General features: G+C 34.8%; 1 protein-coding gene across 1 annotated transcript in view; it reads right to left on the reverse strand.

The window, feature by feature from the left end:
- LOC144440560 (YY1-associated factor 2-like) overlaps positions 1–23,773 on the reverse strand; it is a 60,498-nt gene extending 36,725 nt beyond the window's left edge. Inside the window, exons 1-2 of the mRNA XM_078129949.1 lie at positions 23,678–23,773; positions 23,308–23,430 (exon numbers count right to left, since the gene is read on the reverse strand). Of these exons, the coding sequence (XP_077986075.1) occupies positions 23,308–23,430; positions 23,678–23,703 (149 nt within the window). The 5' untranslated portion in view covers positions 23,704–23,773. The remainder of the gene's footprint in view (positions 1–23,307; positions 23,431–23,677) is intronic.
- Between the last annotated feature and the right edge of the window lie 1,191 nt (positions 23,774–24,964).

Here is a 24,964-nt window from a genome sequence, read left to right on the forward strand (position 1 = left end):
GAATTGATAGCTCTGGATCGCTGACAACCAATTACTCACTCTCTCTCAGTTTTGAAGACAGACATCATCTTCAGACATGCCATGTCAATATGAAAGCCACAATATTAGTAGCCTGGAACCACATACATGTACAATGTATATACAACGTGCTCCAAAATGTCACGCCTTTCCTTAAGATATAGGAAAAGAGAGACTCCATGCAACAATGTCAGCTTCTGTATAAAGAGACTATACTTTCTGATTGAAATATTGGCTTTTGTCACACTTTAAATAGATTGACCAAGTAAACAATAAACATCATATGTAAATATTGTTAAATTGTTACTCACATATGACAACATAAAAATGTGAGTACATTCTGATGTGCCAGTAGATGAGGCATGTACATAACGAACTACAATATATTCACCATATTTCATGTTTTGGTATTCACATGTTTAATTATGATGATAAATGATCCTGTTGTCTTTATTCTAGCTCCACTGACAAGATAGCACTGATGGAGACATGGGATTCAAAAATTGGGCATTAATTCAAAAGTACTTTTATCAGTTTCCAAAACCATTGTGACAGTTATTATGCTAGTTTCTCTTCTGTCAACTTTTAGCTACCATTTCAAGGATACAGCTTACACATAGTACTGTACAAATGTAAATGACAGGAGACAGTACCATGGCAAACAGTAGGATAGATGTTACCTGGGTTGATGATTACTACTATAATGATAAACTGCATGCTGTGACAATAATGTAAACAGCATAGGTCCACATACAAAGCTCTTTATCACTCTATTTGTCATGTCACTTTCTAAAATGGTGATCTCAGTATAAGACGTAGAAACTCATTGTCTAACATCAGTAACATACCAAGCATGTAAATCTACATTGAGTCAAATGAAATAAACCACTTAAAAAGCTCTACCCATCAATCTCTCGCTATAGCCTACATGTAGATTCCATGCTATTATCGGTTCCTACAAAAGGAATGGACTGTTAAAAGGTTAGACAGCATGCATTCATAGTTCAGTTGTATCGCTATGTCTCCATCCCTTTCCCCTTCTCTCCCTCCCTCCCTCTCTCCTCTCTCTCTCTCTCTCTCTCTCTCTCTCTCTCTCTCTCTCTCTCTCTCTCTCTCTCTCTCTCTCTCTCTCTCTCTCTCTCTCTCTCTCTCTCTCTCTCTCATTTCATTTTCTTCTATACATGTGTACAGTAAGTTTGTGCAATTTTAGCAATGTTGTAAACTTATATCAAGCTATGTTGACAGCATGGTTTTCACGGCATGTGAATAGCTGCCATTCAGAAGTAGAAATAGTCAATATGAATAAATAACCTAAATTACTTGCATTGTGGAAGAATAAAAATGCTAAATGATTTCTTATAGCACAGTTGATGTGACCCAAGACTATTGTCATTACCACCTCAACTTTTTATGTCTGGGTACAGATATCAATTCCTATAGGACATCATATTACTTGTACATGTATGTACATTTAGATTTGCTATGTTCATACAGAGTAGCATAAGAATCATACAAAAATGTATCTCAATTCTTTTATGAACAGTACACATAGCCAACATTGGCATGTAGCTGTTCTGGTCCATCTATTCACAGATAATAATAAATAATTGTAATGTTGGTTTTTTTATATAGCACTTTCCCACTTTGTGCCCAAAGTACTTTACTATTATTACCCCAGGTACAGATATATAGTGGCACAGCGGCACTGTATACTTCCTCAACTCCCTGGGGAGCATACAATCCATTGCAGCCTTTATAAGCTCATAGGATTAAAGCATTCACAGTGCAACCTCAATCCTACCAGGTGCCCAATTATACAGCTGGGTTGACTGAGACACAGTCGTGGTTCAAATCTTGCCTAAGGACTTTAGCCACTCAGAAACAAGCAGCAGTGATGGGGCTCAAACCTACAACCTGCAGATTCCAAGCCGGTCACTCTAACCATTCACCCATTGATCCAAAGTACATACAACTTGCAATGTAGATCTACAGTTTGTATCAACTGAAATGACCGATATTATACAAGAACACTTTTTGTTTCTTCTTATCACCTGTTCTGTTCAAACCTAACATACAACACATGTACAGATGATGAATTGGTTGCTTATCACCTCTTATCAACATTTTGAGTTCTAACTTCACTGCTTCTATATCAGTTGACAATCATTAAACAAGTCGTGGCAGGGCTTTAGATCAAGAATGGCACTCACGATGATCATTTGTAACAAACGATGATGTGAACCGATAACCTCTGAATATCAATATCAAAGTGATATTAATGATTTCTGAATCACTATGATCAATAACCTGCCTGTATGCAACAAAAAAATCCTTTAGTCCTTTTTACACCTGTACATTGTATCTTTGTACCATATGCACTTATTAATACCTCTATATGTGTGCGTGTGCATGTGTGTGTGTGTGTGTGTGTGTGTGTGTGTGTGTACACAGGCACACAGCAGTTTCATTTGAACATATAAAATACTGTATATATATGGTTTACATACAAAAACATGTGCTTTTGCAAAGGTTTGGGTAGTGGTAAAGAGGAAAGAAATCTGGTAATTTGCATACATCCCATACCTTGTTTATACCATAATTTTGAAGGGGAACCCTAATAAAATACACAGAGAACGCAGGTAGATCTTACCTACTTACTGTAAATGTATGTCAGTAACAAAAACATTGCAAAATTCCTCACTTTTTTCAAATGCGGACTCATTTTTACACAGCAGCTGTTATGGAATAAATACTTGGGAGCCGGCATTTAGACCTACTTGGATTCATAGCTTTAGGGCTAGAACTGTGCTAGTAAATAGAGTCATTGTAATTAGTCTGGGGTGGCTTTAATTCTACAAAAGTACACACTGCTATATATTTATACAAACACACTGTATATCTTAAAACTACTTGAAAACAAATCAAATGCAATCATTTCTGAGCAATGATATTAAAAATACTTGCTTCAAAGCTTACACCATGGCAAGAAATGGGTCACATTATAGCCAGACATATCAAGGTCGCGTGCCATATTGGTATCATGAATATGGAGTGGTTGGATACAGGACAGATTGTTTTCTCACTTGTTGCCCTTTCCGCTATGCATAATTTGAAATGCATGAAATGCAGCTAACTAACAGGATTAATTCAATCAAGTGTTTAATTAGAATCACTTAGTTGACTGTTAATCAATAAAACTAGGTTTCTTCCTTTTTACAATTCACTGAGATTGACTTCTTGTGTAACATGGGTTTAAAACCCCAGTACAGAGAAGTTGGTCAAATTTACATGAATTGTTCCAAGGCATTCAAAGATAAGTTTCACAGATAACCCTTGTGAACCATGTCAAGGACATGTAAGGAAGATTTCCACTGACTTGATAATAACAATCCAAGACTATATTTTATACTAATTTCTCTGAAGCACTATTTTGATCTGCATAATGTAAATATTACTTAAGCTAATCATCGTCATGGTTATATTCAAGTTCCAGCCGACAGGTTATCATCTATGGACAGACAAGGAGATTTGGAATACTTGTTTAAACATTGACAAAACCTGATGAAGTATTTATACAACATACATTTGTACAATGTACAATACTTCATTCTCTAATACAAAACGTATATAAAAGCACATCGGCTTGTCTTCAAATAATCTTTCTATTTGACTTTTACATCTATATGTACAATCACTCTCCTACACTAGACCATAATTGAATAACGGCTATGTTGAATTTGAAGACTACTACACAGGGTAGCTGAACATGTATATCATACATATATTTGTGCCTGGAGATGGGATGGTAATCTGTCTGACATTTATGGTGACTGATAGCCTCTTGATCCTAACACACAAATGCTCATATCAGGAACATGACAATTTTATTACAGAATTTACCACTTGCTACATTATGATGGGAAAAATAGTTGATTTTACAATTACGAGTTTCATAGTTAGATTGCCAAAATACGAGGCATCATGAAAAAAAAAAGCAATTTAAAAAGCCACTACTTTTTCCAGCTGTCAAAAATTGGCAATATCTTGCCAAAAAAAAATTACAATTTCAAAAAGTATTGCTTTTTCTCATGTATTGCCCAGGGGCATTGTCAAAGCTTTACCTGTCTGACAACAATCCTGGATGTGCCTATCTGAAATGATAAAGATTCACTGGGGCATGTACAACATATTGCTTTGGACAAGATATGAACGCAAAAATATGTACATGTATATACAGTACTAAAGGCAGGAAGGAATTTGAATCTATATATGCATTCTATCCAAGGATAGATTGTTGATGTAGATATTGTGAGCTCTATTCAATCAGACACCACAAAGAGGCTACAGTTTGACACTGTAACAAATATTCCAGCATACCATAGAAACCTGATCAAGTGTTTGATTTGATTTGCTTGAAAGAATGAGACTGCCACACTATTATAATAAACTGAGACTGTGACCTTCATCTTATGTCTACCATGAAACTGTTAACATCTACCGTGAGAGAGCCTGAGGTTTTTTGGATGAGTTCCATTCTTGTACTTGTGCACTGTCTATTTGCAGATTAATTAACAAACACTGCCCAGAAGTATGACACAAACAGTATGGCTTTACTGTAGGGTGTACAAATGCTACGTTATATTGTAACATTTGGCTTCTTTCTACCAATGTGTTGATAACAAAGCAGTAACATGTGTTACATTACGAAATCCAAGCTGTCTCAATGTAGTGTGCTGAATACATTTAAACTACATACAGCACAACTTTACATCCACTGGTTTACGCTTGCCAAAAATATACAACCTTACTCAGAATTATTCAAGATACAAAAATATGTAGGACAGTCTATTTGATTTACAACGGGAGTGGCTGGAAATGTTCAATTATGGCATACAGACCTGAATGAATGTTTCAAATATATGTATCATTTCCTTTGCATCTGCTAGAGTCATAAAAATAGTCCCAATCACTTTTACTAACAAGGATAATAACCTATAGTTTATACAGTCAACATCCTGAAGGTTGTTCATTAAGGAAAAAATGTAGATAAAATTGACCAAACTTTTGAAGAGAATGAACTGAAGTTACCTCCAAGGTACATGTACATATGTAATTGTAATAATTAACAGTACAGGAAACTAATTATTTTACTAAAATATGTCTCTTACAGTTTACTTAGAAAATTCATAAAATTTCTGTGACACAAAGGTATTACATTTTAAAAACAGAAGTATGTCTTGAAAGATGTAATCAATTCAAAATGTGACAAATAGACGTCACATGATACAACTCATAATTGATTTATTGCCACAAGTGTCTGAACATTCCCACTGTATTTCCATTTATATTGACATAATATAGCCATTATCTGAAATAATCTTTGTGCAAATCATTGCTATGTGACATGTGGATAATAGTGTTGACTAGCAGTGACAATATTGTCAGTATTTCAGTCTGTTAGTAGCCATGTTGATTTGTGAAACTGTTATGAATAAAATTGCACAGTCCAAGCACAGATAGAGTGAATTCCCAATGATACAAACCTTGAGTTGAAATTAGACTAGGCAATCCATACAGTAGATAGATGATAGCTTTGAGATTTAACCTGTTATCTGTAACTGACTATTCATCCATCAAATAACGTAATCTAAACATGCCTAAATACAAATATGTCTACAGTATGCTAAGAACTGAAATAGTAAAAATAGCGCCAATGGCTTTGTAGGGCAACTGTATTTGACTGTTATTATGGACATGGTCTTGTTGCAAGGGATATTTGCATACATTTTTAAATCTTCATTAACTTGCCTACCTGTCCCACTTTTCATCTTTGCAATATAAACCATCATTTAGCTGTTGCTATGGGCATGGTCCATTTTTTGAATCTTTGGCCATCCAATTTTTTATCAAAATCACAAACCGGTGGTAAGATCATTTTGATTTGAACAATTTCCCAACTGGACACCCAAGGTAATACATTTGTATACCCACCAAATATCATGGCAATTAGTCCACTGGTTTTGGACTTTAAGTTGTTTACATACACACACACACATCCACACAGACAGACAGACAGACAGACAGACAGACAGACAGACAGACAGACAGACAGACAGACAGACATGTACATGTATGCTAGAACTTGCAATGTACATCAATTCACCTGTAATGTAGTTTTCTCACTTATCTCTGCGGAGCCGTGTTAGCCAAGCATGTCATAACTAAATGTATATGACGTACTGCAGGGCTCAAAATTAATAGTAGTACCACGTCCAAAGACTACCAATTCTTGTCATAGGGCTACCATAATTTGCAGCTGGTAGGCCACTCAAGCTACCACTGATTGTGTGAAGATGAAAGATTCATGGACACAAAAATATTTTAATAAGACACATATTTCCAACAGAGAAACTCTGTTGTTAGTTCAGGAATATAAGACTACTGTTGGTCACCGTCCTTTGGCTGCCACTTTCTGAAATTGGTAGCCCAATATGACTACAACAGAAAAAAGTAATGTTGAGCCTCCAGATGTTATTCTACTGAAGAACAGAACTCATGTCCATGTACTACACATTGTTCTCTATTCCAAATTGCAAGCCCTCGTAAAAATTACAACATACTTGAGAATAATAGAGCTGATGTCAATAAATGATTTTTTTTAGCAAAAGGATGTATGATCCAAAATGTGATGATGAACTGTACAAGTTCCAAGCTAAAGTATCTATACATAAACTGTACTTGCCTAATTAATTTGTGTTATTTTACTGTTCATTGTAGTGTCTATATACACATTCATAAGATGACAAAATCATATCAACTTAATCTCACCACAAAAAAATTAATATTGAATGTTCATACACATACTTGGTTATTAATATTCTGCACTTTAAGTTTGTTCCATATTTTATCAGCATGTGATAAATTCACAAGAAGAAAATATTTCAAAACCTATTAACCTACATGTACATGTACACCACAAAAATGTACAAATGCAAAACACAGTCAAGCAAGTACCAGCACAAATTAATGTTTTGAGTTTTTTTTTACTTCCCTCCTATAGGAAATAAATTACATCTGACTGGCATCACGCCATGAGGTTTCAACCACACACAGAAAGACAGACAGACGGACAAACTATTTTTAACACTGAAAAGCACCCAGCAAGCCCATTCTTTTTGCACAGCCCCCTATTCCATTCAATGAACCAGGGTATTAGACTGCATACAATTAACAGAAACTATTCAGTCAGGGCTTGAGGTACAGAATATAGACACCTACGTGTATATCTCTCTTGTTGCATCTGCCCGCCGGACTTTCCTTGTTAATAGCTTCCCGTATTCATTGAACATTCAGGCTTTGTCAATTTGGTTCAACTTAAAGTCACTAATACTGTACTTGCTGTGCATGTACAATGAATGCAACACAAGGCCACTGGATAGCAATAGCCTTGACACAGTGTTTGATTTACACTCTCATATTAACATTTACTTTGTCAGGTTGGTGTAATCATTTTGGACATTTATTACAGAATAGAAAACTAGCCTTCATTCCTCTTGACTTTATTGTTCTATTACTTGTGTTTAAAACTTGTGTAAATCGGTCTACATGTACAATGTAGGTGTACAACAAGCAAGGCTAACGGTAAGTTTTAACCCTACAATGGAGACTAGACATTTCAGCTAATAGAAAGTTAAATATGTAGGAAAGCAAGGATTTTCTCTTCAGTAAACCAGCTGTTGTGTTTGTAAGTATTTGATCAGCTCTGGTGTTTCTATTCAGTCACATCAGGAAATTGTACTTGGATGGAGATGACTTCCATAAAGTGTATTCCATAGCCGAGAATCCATGCTATCTATAAAACATTATCATTTCCTAGCGGAAATGTTAGGGAGTTTCCATAGTGTGGATTTCTTAAAGTACCTTCCTTGAGTCTAGGAGGAAGGTTTCAGAAAGGAAAGTGAATGGCCTCCACTACAAGGTTTTACTTGGCCAACCCATTCCAATTTTTAACTCTAGATTATGTATATTTTTAAAGTCTTAACAAATATGTCATTACATGTACACATGGATCTAAACATAGAGTTTCACATTGTAAACTAAAGTAGCATTTCTTAGTCTATTTGGGATTAGTCACGAATCCAAGTCCATTTCAATAAAGTCCTCCCAAGAATAGACACAAAGTTGTAATTTGTGTTTTTAATCAAACTCATACAGCAACATGTACATTGTTGTAGAGTTACAGTAAATAGGACAATTCAGTTTGTTCAATTCAAAGATGATAAAAATACAAAATCTAACTGTTTGTATGTCCTTGTCCAACAATCAATTCATACCAAATGGTCTATAAAATTAATCAAATGTGTACATTCTCACCAATCTTTCAGGTCCTAGTACCTTCATTATGTAAAGAATACTTACTCTACATCTTAGCTTTGATAACTGATTCTAATTCTGTGAATCATCATTTGTGAAGACTGATCTGTGTGACCTCTCTTTTATACATGATACACCTCGCAATAATACCTGTCACTAAGGTAACCCATATCTGACCTGTATTATGGAATTTAATATATTAAATTGCTTCTAATAAAAATACAAATATTCCTGGAATTGGCATTCAATATTAATCATTCAGTTATACAACTTATAACACTTTCCTCTCTTTTATGTTTTTTTTTACCTTTAAATTCTTCATATTTCATACCAGTCTTAATCTATTGAATCTTTTTAGTCCTACATGTCTGATGTTCCAATTCTAGGGACAATACATGGAATATCGACAAGCATTTTTTTTTTTCAAATGAATATATACTATACTGTATTTCAATAAATATCTGTCACAAAATAAAGCAATTTAACAAATTCTTCATTTTCTATTTTCATTACTTGAATGCAATATGCATGCAATTGAAGAATTTTCAATAAATGAGTTCTAAAAACCAAGAACCAGTAAAGAGACATTTTCTTTCCTATTCGCGTCATAGAACTTGCTACATTGAGATCAGGTGTTTGCACGTGGACATTTGCGACACTAAGTGGGTCATATGTAAAAAAAAAAAAAATTTAATATTGCATCATATCAGTGAATAGAAAAAAAATAAACTTGAACAACAACCTGGACACATTCTCTTGAATCTCTGCTGACAAAGTCAAATGACACATGGTACATGTACAACTAAATATCATCCTACTCTTTATGCAGCTTTACAAATTTATAGCTGCTCTCAGTGACAAGGTCCCCTGAGGGATTGTTATTTTTCCACAGAGAATGCTTTCAGTGCTGCGATAAACAAGCGCATGAGGACCAACAACCTTTTACGATCAGGATCAAAGAATTACTAACAGCCCGGAATTCTTTGGATACACATGAGTCTGCTTGCGTTAATTTGTGATGTAAACTGGCAATACTCCCAGTTTGAAAGGCTTACAGAATAGTTTGGATTTTTGAAACAAATTTCTTTGTGTGTCACTGATAAGGCTACCTGAAGGCGGAAGATTTATGGGAAACGACATTCCGCTGTGTTACTGACGTCTCTTACGAGACTGCTGTCTAGTGTACACATAGAAACGGTCTCTCACACACATTAAGTCAGACAATCAATACTAGTGCAACAACTCCAAATGCTACTGTTAAGCCAACGACATCATTATAACACCATTCACATTTTGCTGTTTCTTCCTATCCATTTCAACAGCGCTGTGGATAATTTCATATTTTCAGTAACATGATCTAGTTGTCTCCAACCCTACATGTATGCAAACACTATGACTCTAGATTATTCATACAGACAGAGATGCTAGGGCTAATTAACTGTCAAGGTGATCACTTAGGCACAACAAATTTGTGTATTGTGACACTTACTTTGGAATGTTGGTAGGATCAACATGCCATGACAGTTACACTGACTTCTATTGCACAGGTCTCAACAAAAACAATAGTGTGCTAATTGGTTTCAGCATAATTAGATCTATCTGCCTCTACTCAGATCAAGGGTTTAAAGTGACAAGAGTCCAATTGTCAGGCCATATTGTCAGGCAGATCAAATTCCACTTGGCTGAATACCGATTTATCTACTTATTCCTGTTTGTGGGTTGCAACCAACATTTCTAGTTAAGTACCTCTAATGTGGTTTGCAATAATCATAGATGGAATAAGAAATACATTGGTCAAGTGCAACTAAAGTTGAAATTTCACCTTTTAAAAGCCAGTATATTTAAAACATCAAGCTGCAGAATGCTGATATTTTTAGAAATTCACTGGCATTGAACTATTATCACCTGCAAATGTCGGTAATTACCAACAACTTCCTAGGCTGCATAAATACAAGTATTAATGGTGTTACTTCCTCGTAATCAGAAATGTCTTATCATTATACTGGGTTGTTTTAATACTTGATATAATTACAGGTAAGCTGGAAAGGGAAAATCTGATACAAAAGAAAAGGTAATGATTTGAAAGCATATTTTTAGGAGTATAGCCCCATATAGATACATAAGTGTACAATAACATAACATGACATATCACTTTCTTCATCCACAATACAACTTTGCAGCCAAACCTTTGCATCAAATCCTTGGGACATGCAGTTATTGACAATCTACTCAAATAACCCATAACCATGACATTACATCCTACTAGAAGTCACCCAGGCAACCATTATCTATGCAAACTACATACACAAGTATAAGTACAAAGGATAAACCCTAACGCAAACAACATTAGCCCCCCAATCAATGCCAACCTAGTTATACAGTGGTCAGTAGAAAATAATAGCATTTATACCATGCACAAGCCAAGGTGAACAAAAACAATACAGAATTTATCCCATGGTTATTCTACATCATGACAACGCGTATCTAAGTCACTGGTTCTGCTGGATTTGAAATATGAGTCAAAACGTTCAAAATTGCCATTTCTTTTCCCAATTTTTAAAAATTTTACTGGTGCTGGTATAATTATGTTATTCTTCTATATTTTTCTTCATTTAGCCAGAAAATACTTGTGACCCAAGAGTTTTGTCACTACACGCCTTGTGACTTCTAGTGACAAATACCCCTTAGCCTTAGGTTGCTCAAATTTTCCTTGGCCGACTGAACAAAAATACTGGGGAATAAAATCTAAATATACCACACTATTAGAATAAAAATTTAAACAAACTTACACTTTGAATAACAACATATACATGTATATAACTAAAGGATGGAATGATTCCCTGACTCATGATTTATAGAATATAATGATCTCAAACCATGACACTTGACAATTAATCATGAAATTAATCATCTCATCAGTAAACTGATTGCAAATCAGATTTTTCTTTTTTCATGTTGACTCTCCTAACAATATTTTCACCTACACCATTCAGATTGGTTTAGGTTACTGTTGTGTTACATGTAACATAACGTCCAAAAGATTAACAGCAAAAAATAGCATGCTGACATTTATTACATAAACATATCTAATAATGGTGTCAAAAATAATAATTGGAACGCATGCAATGCAGCAACACTACTGAGCAAGTGAAACACTGCATGAATTCTTGACACTTTGCTTTTACACATTAATGATTGTATTACAAAAGGCACTACCCATTGCTTATTTTGATCACCAATACCAATACTGTACACTGACTAAAATGCAAATAATATTGCATCAAATGTTGCCAGTATGCAAATGACACTATCAAGGCTAATTAATAGGCATTTTATTTTGCATTCATCTTAAAAGCCACAAAGTCATGTCTTATACATCATGCTGTCACAAACTATGTGTTGTTGTCATTTTGGCAACATAGATAAACTTACAGTTACTAGTAGTTATGCTATCACAGTTCCAAGCTATCGCTGCTCATCAATATGCGAATGAAACATCACATAACATTGATATGCAAGGAAGTTGTACAAAAAACATACTGATAAGTATGAAATGTAATAGTCAGATTAATCAATCAATCAATGAAATCATTAGAAGTGACAGTATTTAATACTTAGTAAGTTCAGAGGCATTGTACAGGTACATATTACATGTATTGAAAACTCTGCTGAAAAGTTACGTTTTTAGGTTCTTCCTAAAGGCATAAGCTGCAAGCCTTTATTTCAGTGGGTGAATGTTCCAGAGGCACGGTGCTGCACGTAAAAAGGCACGCCCACCAAATGAAATTAAGCTACATTGTATACTTGGGCACGTGCAGCAGACATGATTTGTCTGAGGAACAAAGTCTGCAGGGATTCAATTGCTTGAATAATATCCACTAAGTACAATGGCGATTGGCCATTTAATGCTTTGTAGATGGTATACGTCATGTCATGAGTTTCAAGTTAATCCAGTTGAATCTTTATCTTGATAATGGGGTCGATTGAGACAGAGCCATAAGAAAAAGCTCAGATAGACGTACTCTTCATTTACGAAGTTAAAAAAATATCTGCCTGTTTGTAAGAAACGCAAAGAAGAAATCCTTTTCTTTCTATAAGATTGGAAATTATCAAAAGGTTGTAGCACTCTGTGACCTTGGTGACTAAAAAAAGCTTTGTGACTGTATGTGGTAATTAGTAACAGTCACATTGCAGATTATTTGTAAGTTTCCCAGAGGATCATACTAATATCACCACAGAGAGTCATAGCTGAAGCTAAGTTACAAGGAAGTATTAAACATGAGACATCTTGTTTCCATTTATTTTAATCTCCAAGTAATACTGACTCTAGTATAATCAGCTCATAAAGCTGAGATCAGGTGAACTGACTCGGCAACTAATATGCCACAGAGTGATTTACGCTAGTAGACATTTTGTCTCCTTATACGACACATTAGATACAAATAACTACTTTCTGTATACAAATCATCAGGTTTTCATAAAACGATTAGATATCCTTCTATATTTTTTTGTATCCTGCTAAAGTGAATGAGAAACCCATGTGGCATGTACATTAAATCATGACGGAACCCTTAAAGTCAAGTACATGTAGATGTATACAGAAATACGTCGTGATATTTTCTGATATAAATGGAGGTCATACTGATTACAAACGATGCAATTAAGGTTTGAAGAAGGTGTGAAATAGCTATAACACTTTAACACCTAATTTTGATTTATAGATGATGAAATTAATGACATGACAGGTGCCAACAAGAATGAAGAATGTAGGATGAACGCCATTAATACTGTTCTAGTCTTGTGCTATCCTTCATTGAATCTTTCAGAATTCGTTAGAGACTACGTCGGCATCCAGACTAATACTATTCACACACTTCGCTCTTTGAATATAATAACAAGAATGTGTATGTAAATCCGTACCCTGTACTCACTACAAGTCAGCTTTATAGTAAAACACTGTTAATTCAAACCAAGCACATACAGAGAGCTTTTAGGTAAGATGGAAGAGAAACCACAAAGCATTAAAGTCTAATTATCTAGTGAGTGATCGACGTCATTTCTGCTTCAAGTGTAAAGATCCAGATCTAAGTAAGTGAAAAGAGATCAGTTCTACACATCTGAACAGGTTCTTAAGAAAATATGCGTACATCTGCAGCCGATGCATTGTGATATTGAACTGCAAATAGCATAGCTAGCATAGTCACAGTAAACCCATATTGAAACATACTTGAGTGAAATTCACCCAAATACACCGTACCTGTGAGGTGTACAATGGTTTGTTTGATTCAAGTAGGAAACCGACCCACTTCACAAAGTAAACAAGAATCATTAATGCTATCTTTTGGACTAACAGACTTACTTTGAAGTCATGGGATGAAAGTTCCTCTCAGGAGACATGGGGATTGGATTATGCCATTGTCTGAAGTATAATAACTGAACAGCCCTACCATCCAAGTATTAATCACACCTCAAAATGATCCCCTGTCTGACTTGCCCCTTAAACCTGCATCAAATACTAGCATACTGATACCACGCCTAAGCCAGAATTTATACCCTGGTCGTTCTAAGTCATGACAACACATGTCTATGTTATGATGTGTGTCTATACAATGTACATTTGTATGTCCCTGGTTCTGCTGCATTCAAAATATGAGTCAACACGTTCAAATTGCCATTACTTTCCCCGATTTTTTTTTTGATATTACTAGTGCAGGTAAAATTTATGTTACTTCCAATTTATTTCTTCATTCAGCCTGAAAATACAAGTGACCTAAGGGTGTTGTCACTACTCATCTAGGGATTCATAGTGACAAAGTCCCCTTAGGTCACTCATATTTTCTTTGGCTGAACGAAGGAAAATATTGGGGAATGACATCTAAATATTTGTCACAACTGTACCTTACCTCACATACTCAGTCATGCAATAATATACACACTGTCAGGTACATTGTATATTGTACATCATCAGCACCACTATATTCAATACATGGATATTACACTAACTGTAGTGTAACACACACTCTCAAATGGACAAAGTGAAGAATTCATATTCAATGTCTAAATCTGAAACATCCTTCTATACCAGAGGAAGCACAGCTGGCACAACAGATACAATCTGAACTGAACTTGTTCACAGACCCAGTCTTTCCCCCTTGGTGTTACCAGTATTATAAACATCAACTTACATGTAGATTCCACAATTCAAGGACTAATTTTTTAAATACAGGACAAGAATTTTACAAACAAGAATACTTCTATGCGGTTTGAGGTATTCTGATCACATATAAGTTTTTCAAAGCATTTTCTCAGCTTCTCTTTGTCAGACGATACTATGAAAATACAGCAATGTGTCCGCTTGGCTTGACATGTTTTCAGACTAGGGTAATCAATTTACATTTGATAAAATCCAGACACAACTGCTCATCTTCAATTACAAATAAAACATAGCCACTTTCTACAAGGTGACCCAGGTTATCAGGTAATATCAATGTTACTTTTCTTGGTATATCAGCGTTACTTTACTCTTAGAAATGTTCCACAGTTCACAATGTTAACCAATAGGACAGAAGGCAATTTACGAAATGTAGCATTAAAAGTGTGTGTGAAATTAAAGCCATATATCATAGAATATATATTGTCACTTTTGAGTAGTTAGATGCACACACTATTGCCTTTTATTAGTTTTGATCAATGTGCATGGCAGTATCTCTTATGGGAAAACGTAGAACTTCTAACTGCAAATATTCACTGGTATAAATATCTATTTTGAAATGCATCCCCTCCCGTAAACTCCCTCATGGACAGTACTAAAATTCCATTTGAAGTGGCCTGCATTATTCATAATGGTACATTATCAGTTGCAGCCCACTTCCCTTTGTAATTGTAATACATCAACCTAACATATTTTAAGGAAGCACACAGTGTATTATATAATTAGTGATTCAGTGTGTGTACATCTCTCATATCCTAGAAATACTGCCTTAACCACGGCTTGGTAAATTCACATACATGTACATACAGCACAACTGTCCCCCACCCTACCTACATCATTATTAAAACAGAGATAATTACCAACAATAATCTACTTCTATAATATATACTAATTTGAATAGATGTCAATAAATTACAATACAATTGGTTAATTCTGACAACACCAACACCATTTGCAGTATCTACATGTTATGTATAGGACATAAAAAGAGAAAGGTCAAAATGGGTTCTTTAAAAATGTTGATTGTAAATGACACACAGCAGAGAGATAAAGAAGTAGGTATTGAATGATTAGATAGTACGGTCCCTGGAGGGTTATTTAATCTGTTCATCTCCAGCGCTGACAATTTTTGAACATTTGCTAAAGTGCATTAATACAATAGGCGCTAGTTGGCTCACTGGATTGTATGCATTGTAAAATACACACTTTTCCAGCAAAAAAATGTTCTCTCAAACTCAGATTATGTTCTATACCAAAAAAATGGAGTAGTTATATACTAGTACTGAAATACTTTCATATAATCGCTGAGAGAGCTGTGGGTGTAAGTTCATCGCTCACTAAGATTACATTGTGAAATGAATAGACATTGGAGGAGGATGTACATTTTGTATATTAACAATATTGCAAGCTGTAAGTGAAAAGTTTCATATAAGAATTGAACACTGACACTAAGTTATACCAATTCAGACATCGTTTATTCTGAAATGTTTTAACAACCTATGTTCAAACTTCATTTACCTTACTTTTTCCTTCTATAAGAGCCAAGCTTTTCTTAAAAGGTAAAACACAAATACACACATGGAATAGTATTGATATCATTATTGTATTACTGTAAACGGAAATTCAACTGGCTATTTCCCTTGCGTCCGTTTTAAACCCCGCTGGCTACTTGACCTGTGTGTGTGTGTGTGTGTGTGCTTAGACCACCATGCTTGCATTATGGAAAAAACAAATGGGTTTTATTTTTTTGTATGTTAATATTTCATATGATAATCATTTATCAATCCATTTCTAAGATATTAAATATTTAGAATAATCTAGTGATATGTATCCCAAAGAAACAGTAATTTTTATTTCTGATGGCCTGAATAAAGTGTAGATGCAATACGACATTTATTCAGTATCAAACTACATATATCTCCTATAAGTGATTGGTTTTATACAGGCTTTATTTTTACAGTTTGCGAAAGAGCTGCTGAATGACGTACATGTTTGCAGCTCTTCTTTCACAATACAAAAGCCATAACTTGTCCAATTACTATCTTGACATTTAGCAAATACATAAAGTTTAGGTCAATGACGACACCTTGCCTCATAAGAAGTGAACTAAAATGTCATACTATCTATACTACACTCCCATATACAATGTAATAATACTGGTCTCACACAATATATATATGATGCATCGTTACAGCACACTATCGTTAAAGCTTACAGTATATACATATATTTATGAGCCTTGATCCTAAGATTCTCTCAAGTGACAGACCAGTCTGGTTATTCCTAAGTAAGGAAATTCTTATAAGTTATATCAATTTCTCTTGGGCTTTCACAACATTTTAATTGGCACTGCCTACCATCTGCATTTGAATGCAAGGAAGCAATGTTAAACGCAAAGCTTGGTGAATGTTTTAATTAAGTTTACAATGTACAAAATTGAAGTATACAGAAATATATCTTTTAAATCATAAATTGTGCCATCCATGTATGTTGTATTGATGGATTATGATGGTTTATATCAGAATATGAACCCCTGTATACTATATCAGCAGACATATCACTCAATTGAATGACTCCTTGTCAATGGTAAAGTGATAACGTAGACACCAAAGCAGACTTGATAACTGTCTGAAGGAGCTAAATCTCATCTTTATTTCCTTCTAGGAACTGAGTACTATTCAATTGACAATGACAACTGAAGTAGTCAGGTCTTTATTTTCAGCCCCAACTAACGCTTCATTGCCTGTACAGTGCGCACACACACAACTGCTGATTTTGTAGGGCTCCTTATCTGACAATTAGTTTTTCATTGACTGGCCGGAACTTTGGAATGGCTGAGTGGTTGTTAGGCTTACCTGTGTAGTCAAGATATCACTGCACTTAACACAGGATGAGTAAGGTCTGATGGAACAAGAAATCAACAATAATGAATTCCAGCTCTTTTATATTCAAAATGTGACATCTTTGAATATCTTTTAACACAGAACTCTAAACCATTTGATATTGTTGTACACTAAATGTTATTTTTATACGCTATTTATATATTTCACTCTCAAGTCAGCAGATCATTTGATAGAAGAGATTCAATCATTATATACATATTTCTCAAAAGCAATTTATATTAAATTTCTATGTTATCCATGTATACATAAATTATGTATTTTTGTATCCACATTTCTCTGAGAGTTTTTTAAACACATGCATGATTGAGTATATACTTAAAATTTATATGTAAAATAAACTAATTTCTTAATTAATCTTACAAGTACAATGTCATTTTTTTATTATATATACATGTATGCAAGATTTAAACAAGTTGACACTATCCTTTGATAAATGAAAACCATTTAATGTATGACTATCACACTTCACTGTTTATGACAACTGAGACAAACTCATAAACTAGAATATTCCAAAGGACCAAGAATATCCACAATATTACATCAATAACTGCTGCTGCGTGTGACAATTGTCAATTACAATGCAGGCAATGAACATCAATCAAACACAATTACCTACCAGCAGTCACACTCCTCCAATGAAGTCTGGTCATCAATGTCTTTATGTTGTCATTTTTATGCAATATTTATCGATAAGATACCACCAGTTGTTACAGATCACCACATATTAAACACCCAACCCCACCCACCCCCACATACACACACACACATACATCCACACACAGAGGGTGACACAGCTGATCACTATTTCAACTCATAGAATTAATACTGTGGTAGTTATACGGTACCTTTTGATAGTTACTTTTTCCCAACTATTTCTGTTGTAACTTGTCACATTGAAACAGAAGTTCATCTTCTATTTCATATCATTATTTGCACAGTGCTCAAACACTATCATCATATCAATTCTAAGACCTTACAAGTTACATGAGATTCAACGTAATATATTTAAAGCGAAAGTACACACATAATACTACTAAAATGGAGGTCACTTGTCACCAAGAGGAAGAACACGGTCAGTGTAATTATTCAACCAGTAAGAAACATTTCAACTAGATTTTACATACTATAAATAAATACAGTTTTATATTTTAAAACACAAAAAACTGTCATTATCATACAGTTACATATGCCATACAGGTAGCTTTGAAGACCTTGCCTATCTGTAATAGGCATGCAAAGTGATGATAGACACAATAAAACAGTGTACTGTAGCCGACATATGGAGAACTCCTATATAATAAAGATTAATATTAATAATAAGTACAGCTGTTGGTTGATAATCTACATGTGAATAAATGAGAGTGGACGTTATACAGACAGCAATACAGTACTGGTATGTAATAAAAGCTTTCATTTCTGGAAACATATAATTAGAATAGTACACAAATCCATATATAGCTGTTACCATATTGAAATTCTTAAAAACTTCTCAGTTAACTCGGTATATCATTCATTCCTATAAAAGTTCAGTACTAGTCTAGACAGTAAAAGCTATCTGGGTTCCTAAGTCATGTTACTGAAATTATGGTACAAGGTAAATGTTTGCCCCCCCCCCACCTCCTTTTTGTCCAATGCAAAAACATTGACAGCTGAATCCTTAGTAGAAGACATGACATTGATTTCATACAATTGAAATACTATCCATTTTCTGTCTCATTGCATTGCTATTTCTATTCTTAAAGTATAACACTAGTTCAAAATCCGTACTGTGAACTTGGCTGAATCATGCCATACATGTAAATTAGTTTAAAATAAACTTCTTGGTGGTTGCACCCATGTATTAGTGAAAATTAATGGTGGCAGCAATGGTAGACAACGGTGTATTACTATAAACAATGGCCTCAAATTCAAGGTCAAAGCAATTAGTTATGAATAGTGACAAGAATGTGAATATTTAATGAAATAACTGTGTAACAAACCTTGAGGCAACATCAGAACACATGTAAACCAATACCTTACACTGAAAGAGCTGACAACTCAATACATGTACATCTGGAAAATGATCACATAGGATGATCACATACATGTAGATCACAAACTATGATTCCTAAACCTAGATACACCACATACATGTATATACATATGAAGAACTCAAAAGTAGCAACATTTCACAAAATTCATACCTGAAAATTAACATGAACAAAACACTGACTGAAGAGAGAAAAGTTGTCACCAGAAAAAACCCCATACATATGTATATGTTCATGTAACACAATACTTTCCAACTTTGATATGGTATATATTAAACCTATAGGATCATAAACACATAATGGTATTAGTAATAGTATTGCATCATCTAGAATAGAGCCACAAATTTGAAGTCATTTAGAGAACATTGGACTCAAATTCTCGGTACCTGCAATTGCCTTTAACCCCATGATCATGGGTCAAAATAGAACACAGTACACTTATTCTCATGAGCACATAAAGTAATGCATGTGAAGCCCATGGAGCAGAAGTTATGGTGTCGACCAAGAAACAGAATGTTCGTTATTTTTATGATGCGCATAGACAGTAATATTCTATTTCAAGTACTGAGAATTGGAAAGTGACTCTGTACTGTACATCACTTATAACAATCACTGTACTATTGTACTATCGACCCCAATGACTGATAACAAAATTGATGACTGCAGTCATTTTCCTCATACACATATCTACCTTTTTACCCAAAATCTTACATAAATGATTCAGCCGGGGTTTAACTTTCTGAATACAACGGTATACCATGTACTACCATAATCATTGTCATTATCTACTTTGCCACTTTGACATCATTACAAATTCGTTTCCTCCAGTAAGGGTACTTTTTGTGAAACTGAAGATATTCTGATTAACTTGCCAAGTTTTTTATATACATACATGTACTGCAGTTTGAAAATTACGATAAAACATTTTTATATTCCTGTTTTATTGTAAGTGGAGAGGGTAAAAAATAGTGTAAAGATGACTATGGGTACAATAATAGTCTTAAGATTACATGCACAGTGAACTTCATCAACAATGTGTTACTGAAAAAGTGCAAAAATTCAGAAACATTTGACATTAAGATTTTAAATTAAGATCACAATTCAACGATATAACTAAATATTCCACTTTGATATTAAATGAAAATTGTAGTGCCTCGGAACACAAAAACATACCAACCTTTTATCCTACAATTCCACAACATCTAATGTTTAATTCATGAAAGTATATTACACACACACACAAACACACACACACACAATGTATTTGTATACTTATCATGTTAAAAAACTTATATAAGAGAATAAAACAAACAGAAATCAGTCAATAGCCTTCACAAAGTTAACACTGAAAACCTAAATCAATATTCATTCATGGGTACTAAAGTAATGGAAAAGTACACATATAAATTATATAGAACTGCTGAAGTGAAATACTTTGGTGTCCTATTAAGCGACAAATGTCAAAATCACTGTACTCTCATCTAATTCTTGATGTTTCAACCCAATGACTGCTGCAAGCTATTTCAAATAATTCATTAAATCTATACTGCATGCATTTTTCTATTAATCTTTAGAAAGAAACATTACAAATAGTCAAACCACTGTTAGTCACACAGAAACACCAGCAAATGTTGTCAAGTCCAGCATTACATAAGTATTTAACCAGATGAACATTATAACCTGGATGCTTGTGTTGACAACTACAAAGCAAGATCCTGAAACACATATCCTTGAGGGGAAGAGATGTATGAATGAAACCTTACTCAAGTTTGTACATTTCTTTGTGTGTGTGTGTGTGTGTGTGTGTGTGTGTATATATGTGTATATATGTGTGTATATATATATATATATATATATATATATATATATATATATATATATATATATATATATATATATATATATATATATATATATATATATATATATATATATATATATATATATATGCATAAATTTATTTGTTTGACTGTATGCTGTGACACACCAGTACAAAAGTAACAAATATCCAGTACCTTGGTGCTAAAGAGTGACACAGTATTGAAGTAGCTGTGATGTAATCCATCTAATCACATGCCAAATCAGTCTAGTCACAAACAGCTCTAACTCAACTCACCTATGTTCTCACACCTACTACAATGTAACAATGGGTTCACTTGCCAAAAGCTCCTGTATATTAACTCTAATGAAATTTACATCTGGTGTCTGTTTTCTCACCCAGTAAAGCAAACAGTGTTGATTCAATACACTCAATCAAATCAAAGAGCTACATGCATTCTTATTCAGCTGCCCCTGTAGCAATATCCTAGCATATTAGCTTAGACTATGTCATGATAAAGTGAGAAATGGCACCCTCCCTGAACTGAACTAGGAATTTATCCAAATCAGTAATTTCACTACTTCACCGATATACATGTACACAAGTTTTATTGTCCCAGTCTTTTTGAGTACAGGGTTCCACCCAAATACCTATTGTTGTTGCTTGCAAACAAAAGATGTTAATTTCCTATACACTTTATTGGTCTTTTCTAAGGGGAACATTGATTTCTAGATAACTGACATGTTACCATAAAATCGCTGTCTTTAGACAGACATTTCTTTAACTTGACATGTATTTCCATTGATATTCATCACCATAAATATGTATCTTTCACAATTGGTTTTATTGAGAATCTGTCAGAAATGAAGACTACAATTCCTATTTTTACTATTATAACTGTACCCTTCATTTCTGTTAGATTCCCTATAAAACTTGGTGTGAAAACAATGATGTTGTAAATAACCAAGATTTACATGTTATGGTTCCCCAACAATATTGACAACATTAGCTTGTTTCAACATGACAAAACAATGAAATGTGTCAGTTATAACTTATACTTCAAACAGCATATGAGGTAGCATTGAATATGATAACACTTGTATGTAATTTAAGGAATTTATGTCAATTGACAATGTGAAGCAATGTCAACTGTAATCACTTATCCAGTGGTCAATTTATGATATATTATGTCTGCATACCTATTATTTAGTTGGGTTCACTGAAAATATTTGCCACATCACTACAACAATACATTATAGAATACTCGAATTGTTGTACCTCGGACATTTTAAGAAATGTATACATGTTCACTGGATTCGAAATCGTCAAGCCCCCATTCACTGCTAATCATCAGAAATTAGGTAGAAACCCGCTGGGATCTCTATGCCCCAGCTATTACATTTTACTGCTAATCAGGGCCCGAGTTGACAGTGTTGATTGCGAAAGACTAGTCGTTCCAACATTACAATTTCTATTGCCATGAGGCAAGTCACTGGACTATCTACAGACCTTTAGGCTAAAATGTTCAATTCCCTAAATGCCAAGTCGCTTGCTGAGAAAGACAAGCACGGTTTATGCAACAAGCGCTGACTCCTGGACCTCGGTAACTTAGTGTTGAATTCGCTGGAGCGGCTCTTGTGGCTAAATCGAGTAAGGACTATGTGAACAAAAGGTACTAAGGAAAGGGAGGATCGCATTCACATTTGTCAGGAGATGTACTGACGGATAGAACTGACTTCGCTGATTAATTGCAATTATGCATATGAAAGAGTGCAATCCCTTGAAATCCGTTTGCAGATAGGCTTACCGTTTCTAACGAAAGAACATCTATACAGCTCTTTCGCCACTCACGACCATCTAAAGCCCTCTTCAACACTAATCATGAGCGGATGCGCAGCAAAACCCACAAACTAAAGATACGAAAGGTACGAAATCCCAAGAATGTTTTCTCACCTTGTTGAAGTTCCTTTCCGAACGTCACACATCTCGCATTTAAAAGCCTCTGCTGAATTTTTATACGTACACACACTGCAGTCCCAGTAACCCTCATCTAGCGATTTCGATTGTCTTTTAGGCCTACGAAAAGTAAAATGCATGAGGATACCATAAAATAGTTGGCCGCGATCATAAATACACAAAGAAAATACGATGAAACACGGAACAGTGCACACACATACACATGAACGAAAATGAACCACTAATGTTGATACAGTCACACCGAACCGCGCGCACACACGATTTGCTTTCGCCGGCGATTTTCCACATGATCGTCGGATCTTGACCGTAATAATGACACTAATCGATAGCTCAGAAGGTGACCTACCTACTGGGGCTACGCCTCTGATCCATATCGCGGAACCTGAAGCAAAATAATCCAAAAAAACTAAGCGAATTCCTCCTATCCAAGCCTTTGCTGGCCTTGTCCTGCGACTGATGGGGGCTTTCCTCTGTCTGCACGTAGCGGGTCACGTGAATTACATCATCCAATGGAAACGCACGATAGTTCCCGGCATTCCAAGGCTCACCCAAAGCCTCGCTTTCAGCAAAACCTTGACTGGTCTTTTGTTCGTCTTCGTCAACTTTGTCATTGACCTATTTTTAACCTATCGCGTCCTCAGTCGACCTCGATTAAAATTTCACCTATTTAAATTCTAAGAATCCTTGAAAAAAGATTAAAAGTTGACAAATTCGTCGATTAGAATAGATCAAAGCAACATACTATACCGGTAACATCGCCACGTTGGAACATAACTGTCTGTGTTTACCGTCACTTCAGTTTCCGGGCAACGACCCAAAGGGACCGTCAGGCCGCCAGTGTACTTTGAGAATTCAATATTTGGATCTATCTACTGTTTCAATAACAGCCACAACGGGGCTGCAACTCATCGCTGGATGTCGGCATCATTTCATAACACTGATACATTTACATGTAATGTACTAACCAGACAAAATAAACACATTGGTACGTTGTTCAAACGGCTGTCACTACACTACACGGCCTTTTACGATGTAATGTTTTCTCAAGTTTCTTCAGAACAATATTCAAATACACGATGATGAGCTCCAAGGCAAACAATCTATCGACATCGCACAGTGCCCTTTCAGTATGTATTTGTAGACTATATTTTGAAACAGAGTATTTCTTGTCATAAAATGGAGAGTTCATGTGTACAGCACGTTTTCTTCTGTTTCAAACAATTATTTATACTACTAAAACATAAAACTATCGTACCCAGCGCATGTTTCGACTTTACTTTTTTATTGTACGTTGTTCGTTATTTTCTCATCAGTAAACATTTTTTTTATAAATAAAGAGGACGTTTATACTAGACAGCATGTAAATCAACCATTCTTGTATGTATGTATGTATGTATGTATGTATGTATGTATGTATGTATGTATGTATGTATGTATGTATGTATGTATGTATGTATGTATGTATGTATGTATGTATGTATGTATGTATGTATGTATGTGTCTCTCTATCTCTCTGTCCCTCTGTCTGTCTGTCTCTCTGTCCGAGACCATTTACCTATCTTTTGTCAATCCATTCGTGACTATTTGTTTTCAGAACGGAATATTTTTTTCGAGCAAAGTAAAATCCAGGTGC

This window comes from Glandiceps talaboti, chromosome 1, assembly GCF_964340395.1.
Source record: "Glandiceps talaboti chromosome 1, keGlaTala1.1, whole genome shotgun sequence".
NCBI classification, from domain to species: Eukaryota; Metazoa; Hemichordata; class Enteropneusta; family Spengelidae; genus Glandiceps; species Glandiceps talaboti.